This window comes from Limanda limanda, chromosome 1, assembly GCF_963576545.1.
Source record: "Limanda limanda chromosome 1, fLimLim1.1, whole genome shotgun sequence".
In the NCBI taxonomy this organism is placed as follows: domain Eukaryota; kingdom Metazoa; phylum Chordata; class Actinopteri; order Pleuronectiformes; family Pleuronectidae; genus Limanda; species Limanda limanda.
Genome location: NC_083636.1, coordinates 2,437,451 through 2,452,186, shown reverse-complemented (window position 1 = coordinate 2,452,186; position 14,736 = coordinate 2,437,451). Strand labels below are relative to the sequence as shown.

Here is a 14,736-nt window from a genome sequence, read left to right as displayed (position 1 = left end):
TGTCTCAGAGAAACAACATATTTTAAATAAAATATAAACTACAAATAAATAGATATTTGACACTGTAAACAAATAGTTGATGGATAAACTCATGATTCCAAAGGGAATATTCCACAGAGGGTGTGTTTGTTTTCTCCTCCCGTTCGGCCCCGAGCTGGGCGGAGTCAGTCCCCTCTCTTCCCCCTCAGTCCCCTCCTCGGAAGTAGACTCTGTCTATGTTCCGTTATTTTATTTTTATATCTTTTTCTACAGGAACCTTCTCCACCAGGGAAGAGAAGATGGAGGTCTGAAGCGAGGGAAGCTCCGTCCCGTTGGCCCGAGAGGACCAGATGAAATCCAACAGTGGCCTGCTCCGCTTCGCAGGGGAGGTGAGGCTCCGTCTAACTCCTGGATCGCACTCTGGCATTTAAACGGCCTCGGTGTGAAGCTAGCTCAGCCGGCCGCGGGGACACGAACCCGGGTCGTTTCAATGACACCCGCCGGTGGTGGACACGGAGCTTCGAAACGTGTATTTGTTTTAAATAGACAAGAGTTAGCGAGTTGTTAGCGACGCTACGTTAGCAGCTGGCTGTCGAGCTAGCTCCGCTCCAGGTTATAGTCTGACCCGGGGAAATAAAGGAAGGGGACGCTTGGTAATGCACCTGCTCCGGGAGGCCGGGTGCTTTCCTCAACATGGTGGAAGCTCCCGGAGGAGGAGAAGCCCCTGGAGGAGGAGAAGCCCCCTGGAGGAGGAGAAGCCCCTGGAGGAGGAGAAGCCCCCCAAGGAGGAGAAGCCCCCCGAGGAGGAGAAACCCCCCGAGGAGGAGAAACCCCCGGAGGAGGATCTCCTGGTGGTTTCTGCTCGGGGACAGTTTGCGTTGCAGTTACATTAGAAGCTATAGAAGCTACACACCAGGTTAAAAGGCTCATGATCTAATTCAGTCAACTAAACAGTTTATTGTTTTAGCTTCTTTGAGATAAAAGTCTAACACAGTTTCATTCTGGACTAATTCCACTTCCAGTATCTTCAGACTCTTTGTCCTCACATGACTTAGGTTTCATAACTTCATTCATTATTAACAGGTTAGAAGAACAGGACAGTTTGACCCAGTTCCATATCATCAGACTGATAAACATAAACATGAACATTCATCACAGTGATAAGAACTGTGAGAAACCATCTGTGAGGAATACATGTGGTCCTGGTTCGTTTTGACTTGTCCCTTCCACTGACCTGGAGGAGACAGGATTTCTGACCCACACCACAGACACACAGTGGACTTCACTTAGGAGCTGTCATCATCCATCTTAATATCAAGTCTATTATGTTAACGCTCAGTTTAAAACCTCATATCGCAAACTCCTACTTTGCCCTGAGCATATATGGGGCGGCTGTGGCTGAGGGGTAGAGTAGTTGTCCTCCAACCTAAAGGTCGGCAGTTCGATCCCCAGTCTTCCCCATCTGCATGCCAAAGTGTCCTTGGGCAAGATGCTGAACCCTGAATTGCCCCCCATACAATCAGAATCAGAAGTATTTTATTGCCAAGTACGTTTACACATACAAGGAATTTGCTCTGGTTAATGGTGCAAACAATGAACATAGAAACATAAAAACGCAATAAATACAACATACATAGGAGAGCAATAAAAAATAGGAAACCAGTATATATTTACTCACTATATACTTCTTATTTATTCATAAATTACAATGTGCTGCGAATAGATGCACTGTATGAATGTGTGAATTTAAAACTGTACTGTAAAGCGCTTTGAGTGGTCATCAAGACTAGAAAAGTGCTATATAAATGCAAACCATATAAACATTTCTCTGATGGGAAGGAACCAAAACTACAAATACAAATACAAAACATCAAGATTTAAGAGAATCCTTTAACTTTTACACGTAAACCAGCTCGGTCCCTGTTTGTTGAACCCTCTCTGTCTGTGTGGTTTGCAGGTAGCTGTTCCCAGTGAGGAGGTCGGCTCAACCAGGGGGGGGGAGGATGAGGTCCACTGAGCCCTGGGGTCGCGTGAGGCTGTCTTTTCTCCTGGAAGAGGCGGCCTCTCGGGAAGCCGAGATGTGGAAGGACTACGTGTGGAAGACGCCGGCCTCACAGGTGAGGATCCGTCTCTGAACACACCTCCAGTTAGTCCAGCAGCACATGGACCCACTCAACAAATCATGTTTAACAACAAACCCACCATCACTGTTCCTGGTTCCTCTCGTCCACATTGTAAAGACCAGTCTAACAGCAGGGAAGCTCCCAGTGGAGTTGAAGGTCCGAGACGACCTTATCATGATGAGTTTACCTCAAGTCCCTTCAGTTCAGGGCTGCAACTAACAACTATTCTGATAGTCGATTAGTCAACGATTATTGAAATGATTAATCGGATTATGAATGACACAAATTCTCAATTGCTTTTAAAGTTAGCTTGAGGTTGTTCGAGGCATGTGATGACTGAAAATAAAGACAATAAATATCGATACTTCATTCAAAAAAAATGTCTTTTAATAAACTTTGCTGCATATAAGGGTACTGTTGAAACAAAAGCAGAGACAAATCAAGTTTTTGTCCATTTAAAAGCAAGGACAGGCAAAGTAAAGTGCTAATTAAAAAAAATAATTTAAATTCAAGTTTCCGTTTTTACTGTGAACCAAGAACAGGCCAAGTGCTGATACTAAAAATAAATAAAAAATCAAGTATCCATTTTTCCAGTTAACAAAAAGGACAGGGAAAATAACATTAATAAAAACATCAACAAACGAAACTACAGTCTTCTTCTGACTAAATAATTGTGATTAAAAAAAGACGTTTGTCAGGCAATAGGATAACTTTTCGCTTTGAGAAACACGCGCTATGATGTCATCAACGATTCATCGACGAGTAAATTCGTCTGCGACTATTTTGTCATTGATTTTTGCCAACGACGTCGACTAATCGTTGCACCCCTACTTCAGTTATTCATTCAGTTATCAATTTCCACATGTTTTGTTACTACGGCAACATTTTGTCGCATGGAAACAATCGTCTGTTTGTCTGATTCTGTGAGCATGATATAATAAGTTCACAGATAAATAATACATCCTTAGAATCGGGTGAGAGCTGCTGCTTTTATAATTTTTCCTGTCATCGGTAGCAGTCGAGTGATTCATATTTAATGTTTCTTGTTAATCTGTCTTGTTAAATGATGTTTAAATTGATTTATTTGTCTACAAATGAACGAAGACGCACTGAGTCAGTGAGTCAGACTCTGCTGAGACATTGAGTTTCCTCACAACAACAGACGCACAACACGTCCGTCTGTGATGACACTGATCTTATGTCATCACACGCCCTCAGCTGGGCTCACCCACTTTATTAGCTCATCTCACATTGTGTCAGATACCTGTGAATTCCACACTGTCATACGCCGTGAGTTATTAATCACATTGCTGAATTGAATAATGGTTAAACGTATCATCAACCTACTTTTCACTGAACCTGTTTGCTCGGTGACCAGGTTCAGAAAAGCATTTCTCCTCGGACAGGTCACGTCAGTTCTCTTCGCCTCCTGCTGGAGTTTCACATTCTGTTAATTTCATGGTTTGAAAACTCAGACATCAAACTGAAATTGACTTAATATGAAGAAAAGTAAACTCGCCTCAATCTGGTCCTTGAACCTGCTCGTCTCTCACTCTGCATCGATGATAAACAGACCAATAAAAGGCTGTAAATGACGTCACTGAGACACTGAGGACGGGTTGGAAGGCAGATGTGTAAACTGGTGTGTGAGGTCAAGAAGGTCTCAGAACATATAAACAGTTTCACTGCCACAGGGTGAACACTCCCCTGCTGGTGAGACATGAGAGAGACGGTAATAATCGTTGACTCAGCGGTTTCTTCCATCGTCTGAACTTGACCAATCGCTGCAAAGGAGCCGGAGTTTGTGGACGAAGACACGAGACACAGGAGAGGGAGGACATCCTTTTAGGATTTAGTCTTTTTGGTCCAGCAGCAGAAACAAGCTGGATGCTAAGAGCTGTGATGCGTAACAGTGTCATGTTGCAGTGCTCTGACCTTTGACCCCTGCTGGTGGTCCAGCGTTACACATTCCACTCACTGACTTCAGCTCAGAGGCAAATTCTCAGGAAATGTCAAATAGTTTAGATTTCCAATGACCACACATTAAAAAATTACAGAATTACATAATTTATATTTTCATTATTTTATATTTTATAACCTTTAGTTGTGTTTGAAGATGTTTCTGCTCTGTAGCCAGATGGATGGACCCTATACAGTCATTTTATTAGTGGTTTAAGTTTTTCTACCTCAGGTTAATTTCTTCTGTGGATCTTGATGAAACGTGGAACACAATTACAGAATTAATATATTTGAGTGTTTGCAGTTTGGAGCAGCTGGATTAATCTCAGGGTGCGTTGGAGGCGGAGCTCAGCGGAGGAATGAGCTCTAGATCTGAGTTAACTGATCATTTAAAGCTGCTCTCAGCTGTGTTTACTCTCAACATGAACCCAGGTCAGATAACTAATGTTGACCAGACCGATGCTCAGATAGAAAGATAATCTTATTATTATAGTAACTAACATATTACTAAACTCCCCTGTGAATTCTGTATGATGTTTTTCATTGAGTAGAAGAATCCTCTGAGAAGGGTTGGAAGGTCGTCGGGTGAATAGTTTCAACTGAGAGGAACTAAATGAATTCCTGCTATTGTTTCGGTGGAGATACTTTGTGATTCGGTCTCACAGCAGTCGAGCTGGTTTGACTTCCTGTTCGTCTTTTCTGTGTCAGTCACGAAAGCCTCAGCAGGATCCTGACTAAAGATCCAGAACAACATGATACAAGACTTGAAATAACTTTGCTGTCTTAAAGTTGCCGTGTCTTTCAAGCAGCAGTGTTGTTGAAGTCGGTGTTTGAAGAGAGGAGACGCAGACCCAGAACTTGCAGTAAAACAGAATTATTACACAGAAGTGTCACAGGTCAGACGGGCACCATGGTACACCCGGAGACATCACAAGCCAATAGTGAAAGTCTGACTTGTCCCTGCCGGGCAAGACGTTTTATGGGTGGGAGGTGGGACCCCAAAACTAGAGATAACATGACATCACACAACAGGGCCATCACCCCAAGTAAGGAGGTGTTTTGCACATAAAGATGAAAATGCAATGGTCATGGACCTTCCCTTTACCCCCATCCATTTGCTGATCAGAGGTCATTCTCAAAGTCAAAGGTCTTTCCAAAGAAGGACAGACCTACTTGAACAAACATCTGGAGGATTCTCTGGAAATAAGCATCATAAATATCGGCCTGTCATTATATTTAAACACATGCTAAAATCATTTACTCTAGTGAATACACGACAAAGTGCAAAGGGAGAACTCACAACCCGCTCTGTTTGTGGTTCCATCTTCGTCCACAAACAGTTTCCCTTGTTCAGACGCCTGGAGGCTGGGTTCCTATAGATCGAGCCTGAGGTCGGGAACGTTGTAAATAGATTTAGCTCTAATTGAGAAGGTAAATATTTGCCCCGGGACCGGCTCAGTACCTGTGGAAACCAGTCTAAAGAAAACAGATTGTTGATGATGATCTTTTATTAAATAGTTTGTATTCATAGACCTTCTCCCGCCTCATTACTCTGTGTGAAACGATGCTGACCGTGTGTTCTCGGCTGCAGGAGACAGACGTGTCCCCGGCCCAGCGAGACGAGGCCGTGCGCTGGCTGACGGAGCTGCACTGCAGGCTGCGGCTGTACCCAGAGACCCTGGTGTTAGCCGTTAGCATCCTGGACCGCTTCCTAGCTCCCATCAAGGTAAACAAACCCCCCCAGGTGCTACAGGGCTGCAGCTGCTACACTGAGCAGGAGCAGTAGGGTGTGAACTGCTTTTATTACTCATCAAGTATTTACTCTGCTCTTCACGCCCCAAAAAACACACAGTGTTTGTGTATATTTGTTACTTTGCTTCATCAGAGGCAGAAGGACTAATGAACACTTGTTAAATGACTTGAATCAATCGTGTGAATTGTGAAACGTGTCAAAGATTTTCCATCAATTGATTTTTTAGTTTCGTTCCATTTAATTTGTAAACACATCTCAAAAGAAACCTGCAGTGTTTACTCCTCCTGCTTTTATCAGAGCATTACTGCCCCCTGTTTGTCAATGGAACAACTGAGGCATTGACACAGACACACTAATACAGGTCAATAGAGTCCAGTGTGTTCACAGTGACACAATTCAGAGGAGAGACAACACCTGTGAGGATGAACTTTGTGTGTTAAAGACACAACGACAAGTGGATTGATCGATTGTTTCTCTTCAGGCTCGTCCAAAGTACCTGCGCTGCATCTCCATGGCCTGTTTCTTCCTGGCTGCCAAGACGTGTGAAGAGGACGAGGTGAACATGACACACAACATGAGCAAACAACACAAACACACATGACACACGACTTGAGCAAACAACACGAACACACATGACACACGACTTGAGCAAACAAGCAGTCACACTGAGATACAGCAAACTACAGTGAAAATGTATCAGATATCTTTTAGAGTGTTACTGATCAACCTTTTCTGATGCATTATAACCAGTGAGGTAACTGTGTGTGTCTGTGTGTGTCTGTGTGTGTCTGTTTGTCAGTGTGTGCCCATTCTGAAGGAGCTGGTCACCTCCAGCGGCTGTGGCTGTTCTCCAGCAGAGATCCTGAGGATGGAGCGGATCGTTCTGGACAAACTGAACTGGGACCTGCACACCGCCACAGCTCTGGACTTCCTGCACATAGTATGTCTGACACACACACACACACACACAGACACACACACACCCTCTCTGTCCCTGAGTCTGGCATGATGTTGTCTTCTTTTCTCCCTCCCCAATAGTTCCACGCGATGGTGTTGTCGTGTCGCTCTGGGTTCTTGGACTCGGTGTTGGGACTGAACCGCTCTCAGCACCTCGCCCTGCTCACACAGCGACTCTACCACTGTCTGGCCAACCACACACTCGTCCAGGTACACACACACACACACACACACACACACACTCAGAACCCTCAGCTCCTCTGTGGGCTTTTCACCTGCCGGCTCAATGACCAGGTCTGTCCCTCAATGTCCCTGTAGATCAGAGGATCCATGCTGGCCTTGGCCCTCATCACCCTGGAGCTGGAGACCTGCTGCCCTGATTGGCTGGCGCTAACCATCGACCTGCTGAGAAGGGCACAGGTACCACCCCCCCCTCCCCCTCCCCCTACTTCCTGTTGTCACCTGTACGACTGCAAAGACTCACGTACATGGAAATATAAATGTCTTTCTTGTTTCTGTCTCTCTCAGATCACCAGCTCTGAGTTGATCAGGAGTCGCGAGCTGGTGGCACGTAGTCTGTCCACACTGAGAGTTTCCCTGCCTCCGAACACTGTCTACATCTACCAGCCCCTGCAGAGCCCACCCCCCCCGGAGCCTAACCTCCCCTGCTGCACTCTGGGTACATTAAAAGAGGAACTTCACTCAGTTTTTACACATCAGAGTCTGTCAGGGTGTTGGGGAAAGTCAAAGTGTTGTAGTTAGCCGCCTTTGCCTCTAGAGGGAGCTGTGTGACATCTAATGTTCTGCACTTCCTACAAGAAAACAAGTTAGAAGAACATTGGGGTGTGGAGTCCATAGATATCATATATAAAGACTAGATGTCTCGTTCGACGGGGCCGGACGTCCACACATGGCGGCCATCTTGCTAGGGAGCAGCTCGCTCACCCATAACATTGTGTTGGTAGTGGTAAATAACCATAACTTGCTCAATTTTCAACCGATTTTGAAACGGTCTGGTTTGTTATAAACGTCAGAGATGTAGTTATGACACTGCATACATTTTTTTTTTTTTTTAGAAAATAACATAATTATTCATAAGTATGCAGTGTCATATCTACATCTCTGACGTTTATAACAAACCAGACCGTTTAAAAATCGGTTGAAAATTGAGCAAGTTATGGTTAATTACCACTACCAACACAATGTTATGGGTGAGCGAGCTGCTCCCTAGCAAGATGGCCGCCATGTGGTGACGTCCGGCTCCGTTGGCCGGCAACGCAGACGAGACATCTAGTGTTTATATATGTCTATGCTTCACACAGTTTTTACACATCAGAGTCTGTCAGGGTGTTGGGGAAGTCAAAGTGTTGTAGTTAGCCGTCTTTGCCTCTAGAGGGAGCTGTGTGATATTTAAGAAACTGCACTTCCTACAAGAAAACAAGTTAGAAGAACATTGGGGTGTGGAGTTGGAAGAAGGGACCTTATGTCACACTCCTGTTGGATTCTGGGTAATGGAGGCTTCAGGTTTCCACAAGGACAGAGGATATATTTTTGGAAAGTTTAGAAATCGGCACAAATAGTTTTTAAAGTATTTCTCTTATCCTCTCCAGGGACCATCACCACCTCCACCACTGAGTCTTCCAGGGACCACGCCCTGGTCTCTGCCTCCGCCGCCCAGCCACCCGCTGGAGGGGAGGGGGGGAGGCCGCCGCCCTTGAGCTGCGTCTCCTCCTCCACCCACAGCAGCCTCCTGGCTCTGCTCTCCCCACCCAGAAACCTCCACCTGCAGAAGGTCATGCTGCGCAGCAAGGCCTCCGCCAAACGCAAGGTGACGCACCAACCTTTCAATGTTATCAACTCATTCATCATTACAAGAATTCAGAATCAAAAGAACCAGTCGCTGCCGCCTGAGACCCTCGTCACAGTTTGAGTCTGCCTGTGTTTCAGGTGGAGGAGATGGAGGTGGACGACTTCTACGATGGGATCAAGCGTCTCTACAACGAAGACGTCACGTCCACCATCACCGTCCAGGAGGGGGCGACACCAACAGGTGGAGGAGGAGGTCTGAACGTATGCAGTGTCCTGTCCACCCGACAGGAAGGCAGCTCTTCCCCCTGCCCGCCTCTGCAGCCAGTCAGTGCCTCCTGAAGACCAAACAGGAAGCCGCTCACCCTAACCACCTCTACGCCGACGTCCCTTTCAGAATAAAGTTCTGATCAAAGTATCAAGGCGGTGACCTTTAGGCTGTTCTCGTGGCGGCGGTGATGAGCTCCTCCCTCAGTAACAGGCGACCAATTCAAAGAAAGAGAAAATGTTTTTCAATTCATTGATTTGCATTAAAAAGCATTGGAGAGGCAGCTCCTCCTCAGAGGGAGACGTCCGTCCGCCAGAGGAAACTTAAAGTCACCGCTTCTCATCAAACTAATATTAACGTTCTATTTAAAGCTTTGGAACAGTGGCTGTCGGCCGTGGAGGTGGTTCTGGTGTAACTGTCCCCAGCGTGTCCCCGAGGCGTTCAGCCGCCCGGAGGACGCCGTCCTCGTCCCCTGCGGCAGGAAAACAGAGCACAAAAAAAGTTAAACATCCAAAAACTAAAAAAACCTTCTGCTGCTACTTATCTGAATACAGATATTTGTTGATCACAAATAGAATAAACAAAAGGTTTTAAAAAAATAATAAATAGAAAAAGTTGCCTTCCAAAAAAAAGATAATAACCTAGAATGACTTCTCGTTCCGTTCTGTCCTGCTGTGGAAGAAATGTTCGTCAACTTTTATTTGTTGTTCACTTTTAAACTTCTTTATTTCACATATTTATGTCTTTATAGTCGTCTCCCTTCCTCACTCTGCATGTTTCCATGTCTATTTATAACTTCTCCATAGAGTCTGATTCAAACGTATGAATGTTACTGAGACGATCACCTGCTGTTTCTCTACCTGATAGAAAGAGGTTTGTTTTTATGAAGTGCGATTTGATTGTTGCTCCGACGCAGATGTGCACACGTCTGTTGGGTTTCAGCTTGTTGTGAAGTTTGACTGAAAGTTTCTCAGGTTGTGTGAGTTTCCTCTTGCAGCCCAGCTTCTGTTGACATACTGCTGTAAACTCCACCCGTCTGGCACTTGTGGGAGTGAAAAACAAACGTTACAGTTGTGCAGTCAGGGCCTTGTTCTGTTCAACACAGACGCAAAGAGATCTGGAACATTTCACTTTAACATCCTCTCAAGTTGTCCTCGTCATGGATACTTGTTGCTATGACAACAGCTCCAGTTAAAACCCCGTCCTGGTACACAGAACCGGGTCCTGGTCAAAGTCTGTGGGTTCTTTATTAAAACAACCGGAGGAAATGAAAAGTTGCAGATAATATATTCTCATGTGATGAAACAGCCTTGAGTTATTGAAAGTGTTTTAAATATTAATCTGACAGAAATGTGGTTTTAGTGTCTGAGCTGATTCACAAAACAAACTCGAGTGACAATCTTCACTTTGATGTTTAAAAAAAAAAAAAAACTGCTCTGTTTTAATCTCGAAGTTCTGTTTAATATTTGTATTCCTGTAAAAAGCTCTGTTGCTCCTGCTGCAGCGGCGGCCGGAGGCGGCTCCGGGTCCCTGAACGCACCGCGGCGCACCACACAATAAACATACAAGTAAACTAACTCTGAGCTCTTTGTCTTCATGTCTCTACACAAACACTCACGTGCACAACGTGGTGTCACGGAGTTACACAGCACGATGAAACAAGGGGGTTAAGACCAAAGAGGAAGAGGTCAAAGGGCATAACAGACTTACATAACTGATGAAGCAGCAGCAGAAACGATGTTTGTTTCTTTTAGTAAAATAATTCATGCATTTCAAGCAAAAGACGTTTTTCATGATTTACTGACTGTAACAACACACACACACTGAGCTTGTTCAAACAAAACACACAAACTTGTACTTTGACACTTGTGACAAACCTCGATGACTTCATTCTTATAATCAGGGTATCCGCGGGGTCTTGAAAAGTATTAAAAGGTGATATATAAATTTAGGGAAAATCAAGACCCTTGAAAAGTATTAAAAAGTCTTGAATGGTAAATGGATTTGTATTTATAAAGCGCTTTTCTAGTCTGATGAAGACCACTCAAAGCGCTTTCCAGTACAGTTTCACATTCACATTCATACAGTGCATCTACTTGCAGCACTTTGTTATTCTATGGGGGACACTTCGGCATGCAGATGGTTCAGACTGGGTATCGAACCGCCGACCTTCAAGTTGGAGGACGACCACTCTACCCCCTCGGCCACAGCCGCCCTCTTTTTTGAATTCAAGACTCTGTGTAGCCGATGTTTTTTTGCTCTTATACTGTCAGGCCTGAGCCGAAAAATGACAGGAGAGATGGTTATTGAATCGGGAGATCTCACCCGTTTATTTTCCTTCGCTCCTTCCGTTAGGACCCCCCTTCAAAACAAGAGTCCCAACCAACACCTTGCTTATAACAGGAACTACACATCAACCTTCCACAATAAAGCAACTTAATAAAATAGCTTACAGATGTGTTGTTTTCTCGATGTGAATAGCATATTTGTCAAAAGTTGTTAAAAGTTTATGTGAATTCACTTATTCTAGTCCTCACGACAACGCAACAAAAAAATACCTGGCGTGCAAGCGGGGGCGGGGCCGGCGCGAAGAGCGCGAGCCGTTGAATCTCCCACTATACTCTCCTCTTCACTCTACCTGGAAGATTCAACGGCTGCAGGCTGTAGGAGAGGACGGCTATATACATTATATTGCTGCAATTGGTAAGTGTAAATTTGCGGGGTCTGGCTGGACGTCGCTGGGAGTGACCGGGAGGCGACTGTTTGGTCTGTAGGAAGAAAGCGAGTGTAGCTTCAATGGGCATCAATGCTCTCCGGTCACAGATGCTAGGCGCTAGCCACAAATCCGCTGCGTCACGCAGACAGCGGTTGTCCATCGAGCATTGGGCAACACCTTCCTCGGTTAACGTTGTTACACGACCCAGTACGACAGCTGAAGCTAGTAGCTAGCTGCTAGCGTTGCTAACCATAACTCAGTTGTCGCCGCTTCAACTTGTACAGACTTCAGAGTGACGTCGCTACGCCACACCACCGCTGCGCACACAAGTGTTGTGGTGACGCGACACAAGGAGTGAGCACTACCACAGCTCAGTTCGTTTCGTCCATGTTCAAAGTTTACACACGTACATTTACACAGAGTTATTTTATTATATCATAATACTGGGAGAATGGCGCAAATTGTAATTTCCTTCAGGTGAGATACCAGACTAGTTTTCCTGTGTACGTCAGTTAAACACTTAACTGACATACACAACATGGCGGCCATCTTGCCAGAGGTTGCTCGCTCACCCATAACATTGTGTTGGTAGTGGTAAATAACCATAACTTGGTTTTCAACCGATTTTGAAACGGTCTGGTTTGTTATAAAAGTCAGAGATGTAGTTATGACACTGCAGAAATTATTAATTTTTTTCGAAAATAACATAGTATGCAGTGTCATATGAGACAAGTGTTGTGGTTTCTCGACACAACAGTAAAACAGCTCTCTCACGTCCAATTAGGGTTGCAAAGGGGCGGAAAGTTTCCGGTAAATTTCTGTCCTGGGAAGGACAGAAATGGGAAGTTTAGCTCGGGAATTTTGGGAATTTGGAAAAAAAAAAAAAACTAGGCAAAATTAAACGCTGAGCAATAAAAACATCATTTAAAACTCTATTTTAAAGATGTATGGAATGCCTCACCTGTGCATTCTTCCATCACATGCACAGATAACTCCCAGCATCCTTCACTCTACAGCAGGGCTATTGAGGCCTGCTGTAGAATTCAAGAGCTCCAATAAGTATTAATTCCAGTATTAACACAAACAACGCAATGCTGTGTGAATTGCAGTGAGAATGAAACACTTTTATATCATCTAAGTCTATGGTAATTTGTGTGCCTGGTGTACATAATGGCAATGCCTTAAAACAGACTGTATAAGAAGTTAAAGACCTCAATCTTATCAATTAGATGTGAACAGTTTGTTTCAGAGCTTTTCTGCCGCCTAGTTGTAGAATATACTGCATGCTCAAATAGGGTGGCCGCTGTAGCCTGGTGTTCCACTGGTGTTCCACTGGTGTTCCACTGGTGTTCCACTGGTGTTCCACTGGTGTTCCACTGGTGTTACACTGGTGTTACACTGGTGTTACACTGGTGTTACACTGGTGTTACACCCTGATCAGGCACATACTGATTCTATAACTTACCCAGCGGCCACATAAAACTTGTTTGGTTCTTTTTTGAGTGGTTGGCCCACGTCACTAGTTATCAATACGTAGTCTGGTGATGCTGCAGTTATAAAGGGAAAGTGTCTGCTCGATGCAACATTCTCCTGTCTGACACCGACTAAGTAGTGACCGAGCAAAAGTGGAATTTAAAAGTCTGGGTAACTAAACATTGCACACGACTTCTTGTGTGAGTCTTTTCTTTTTAGATTTTACTGCAGTGGAATAGTATGAACTCACAACGACTGCAGGAGTCCTGAACACAAGATAGCAAGTAATGTTTTGTGATCTGCATAGTGATGCGACAACAGTCCTGTACTCTGAACCTGGCATAAGCGGTCCCCGTTTCATGACTATCTCAGCCTGTGATTTGTTTGCTCTGTTGTTTTACTGGTGATTACAAGATCAAAGATGTAGTTATTAGTTAGTGAGCGGTATATCAATGCTACAACTACCTGGAAACCAGTGTAGAGAAAATAACAACTCCAGAAGCAGAACTGGGAGGGGGTGCTGGACAAGGTGGAAGCAAAGTTGTCTAAATGGAAATGGTTGCTACCTTATCTGTCCTACAGGGGGAGAGTTCTGATAGTGAATAACTTGGTCGCCTCGTCTTTTTGGCACAGACTTATTGTGTTGGTGCCACCTCCAGGTCTGGTTCAGGATGTGCAGCGGCGCCTGGTGACTTTCTTCTGGTCCGGACAACACTGGCTGAGGAAGGTCAAGGTCTCATTGACATTGTGTCCAAAACTGCGGCCTTCAGTCTGCAGACGATGCAGAGGATACTGTATTGCTGTGGTCTCTGCTAGTTGGCTCCCGCTCGTCTGCTGCTCAGACAAGCAGGCCGACTAGGGCTGGACAAACAGTTATTTCTGCTATCAACACCTGAAGCTGACCTGACCGGACTGACGCCGTTTTACAGCTCAGTGGTGAACGCCTGGCAGACGCTGGAGGTCAAGCGGACTCCGGACCCCAGACCAGGGATATGGTTGTTCGAGGAGCCACTTTTTTACAACAATTTCCTGAGGACTGACACCTCTTCCTCTGCAACATTAAGGAATACGTTTATTGAGGCGGGCATCATCAAACTGGGCCACCTCACAAAGGCGTCCTGGGAAACACTCTGTGACGTCACCAACATCAGGTCCTCCAGAGTGCTGCAGAGGATTGTGGAGGAAGTGTTGCAGTCCCTGTCTGTGCCACTGAGAGCGTTTGCTGAAAACCGTACTCAAGCTGACCAATGGGATGATGACTGTGAGTATCTGTTTCCCTCTCTGATCGTCAGCCCTGCTGCTGACGGGTGGCTAGAGGAGAGTGGACTGCTTCTTTCCTTCAGAACACCGGTGCTGGGTAGTTTCAGCTCCTCTGGGAAGAAGCAGCTTTATGTCAGCTGTGTGAAGGTGCTGAATCTTCGCTCTCTGGCTGGAGTCAAGGAGACGAGGTGGACTGAGGAATTTGCTGCAGGCTGCACTCCTGAAGGCAGGTGGAGGGTCCTGTATGAACATCCTGTTGAAAAACGGGTGGGTGACCTCCAGTGGAGGATTATACACGGAGCTTTAGCTACAAACAGACACAGAGCTGATGTTGGGTGTAGGCTGGACAAATGTTGTGAAGTGTTTTAAAGGCTTGGTAGCAACTCACGTGAAAATAGAACACGCTTTCTACAGCCTGACCAGGAACCTGGAAGCTTTTACA

The 14,736-nt window shown here is 45.2% G+C and overlaps 1 protein-coding gene across 1 annotated transcript; it reads left to right on the top strand.

The window, feature by feature from the left end:
- The first annotated feature begins 167 nt into the window (after positions 1–167).
- Positions 168–10,422, top strand: ccni (cyclin I). Its single transcript, XM_061068947.1, has 10 exons — positions 168–368; positions 1,937–2,096; positions 5,653–5,787; positions 6,296–6,370; positions 6,614–6,754; positions 6,853–6,981; positions 7,090–7,191; positions 7,300–7,450; positions 8,382–8,599; positions 8,719–10,422. Exons 2-10 carry the CDS (start codon positions 1,983–1,985, stop codon positions 8,917–8,919), a joined length of 1,266 nt encoding a protein of 421 aa, XP_060924930.1. The 5' UTR covers positions 168–368; positions 1,937–1,982; the 3' UTR covers positions 8,920–10,422.
- The last annotated feature ends 4,314 nt before the right edge of the window (positions 10,423–14,736 follow it).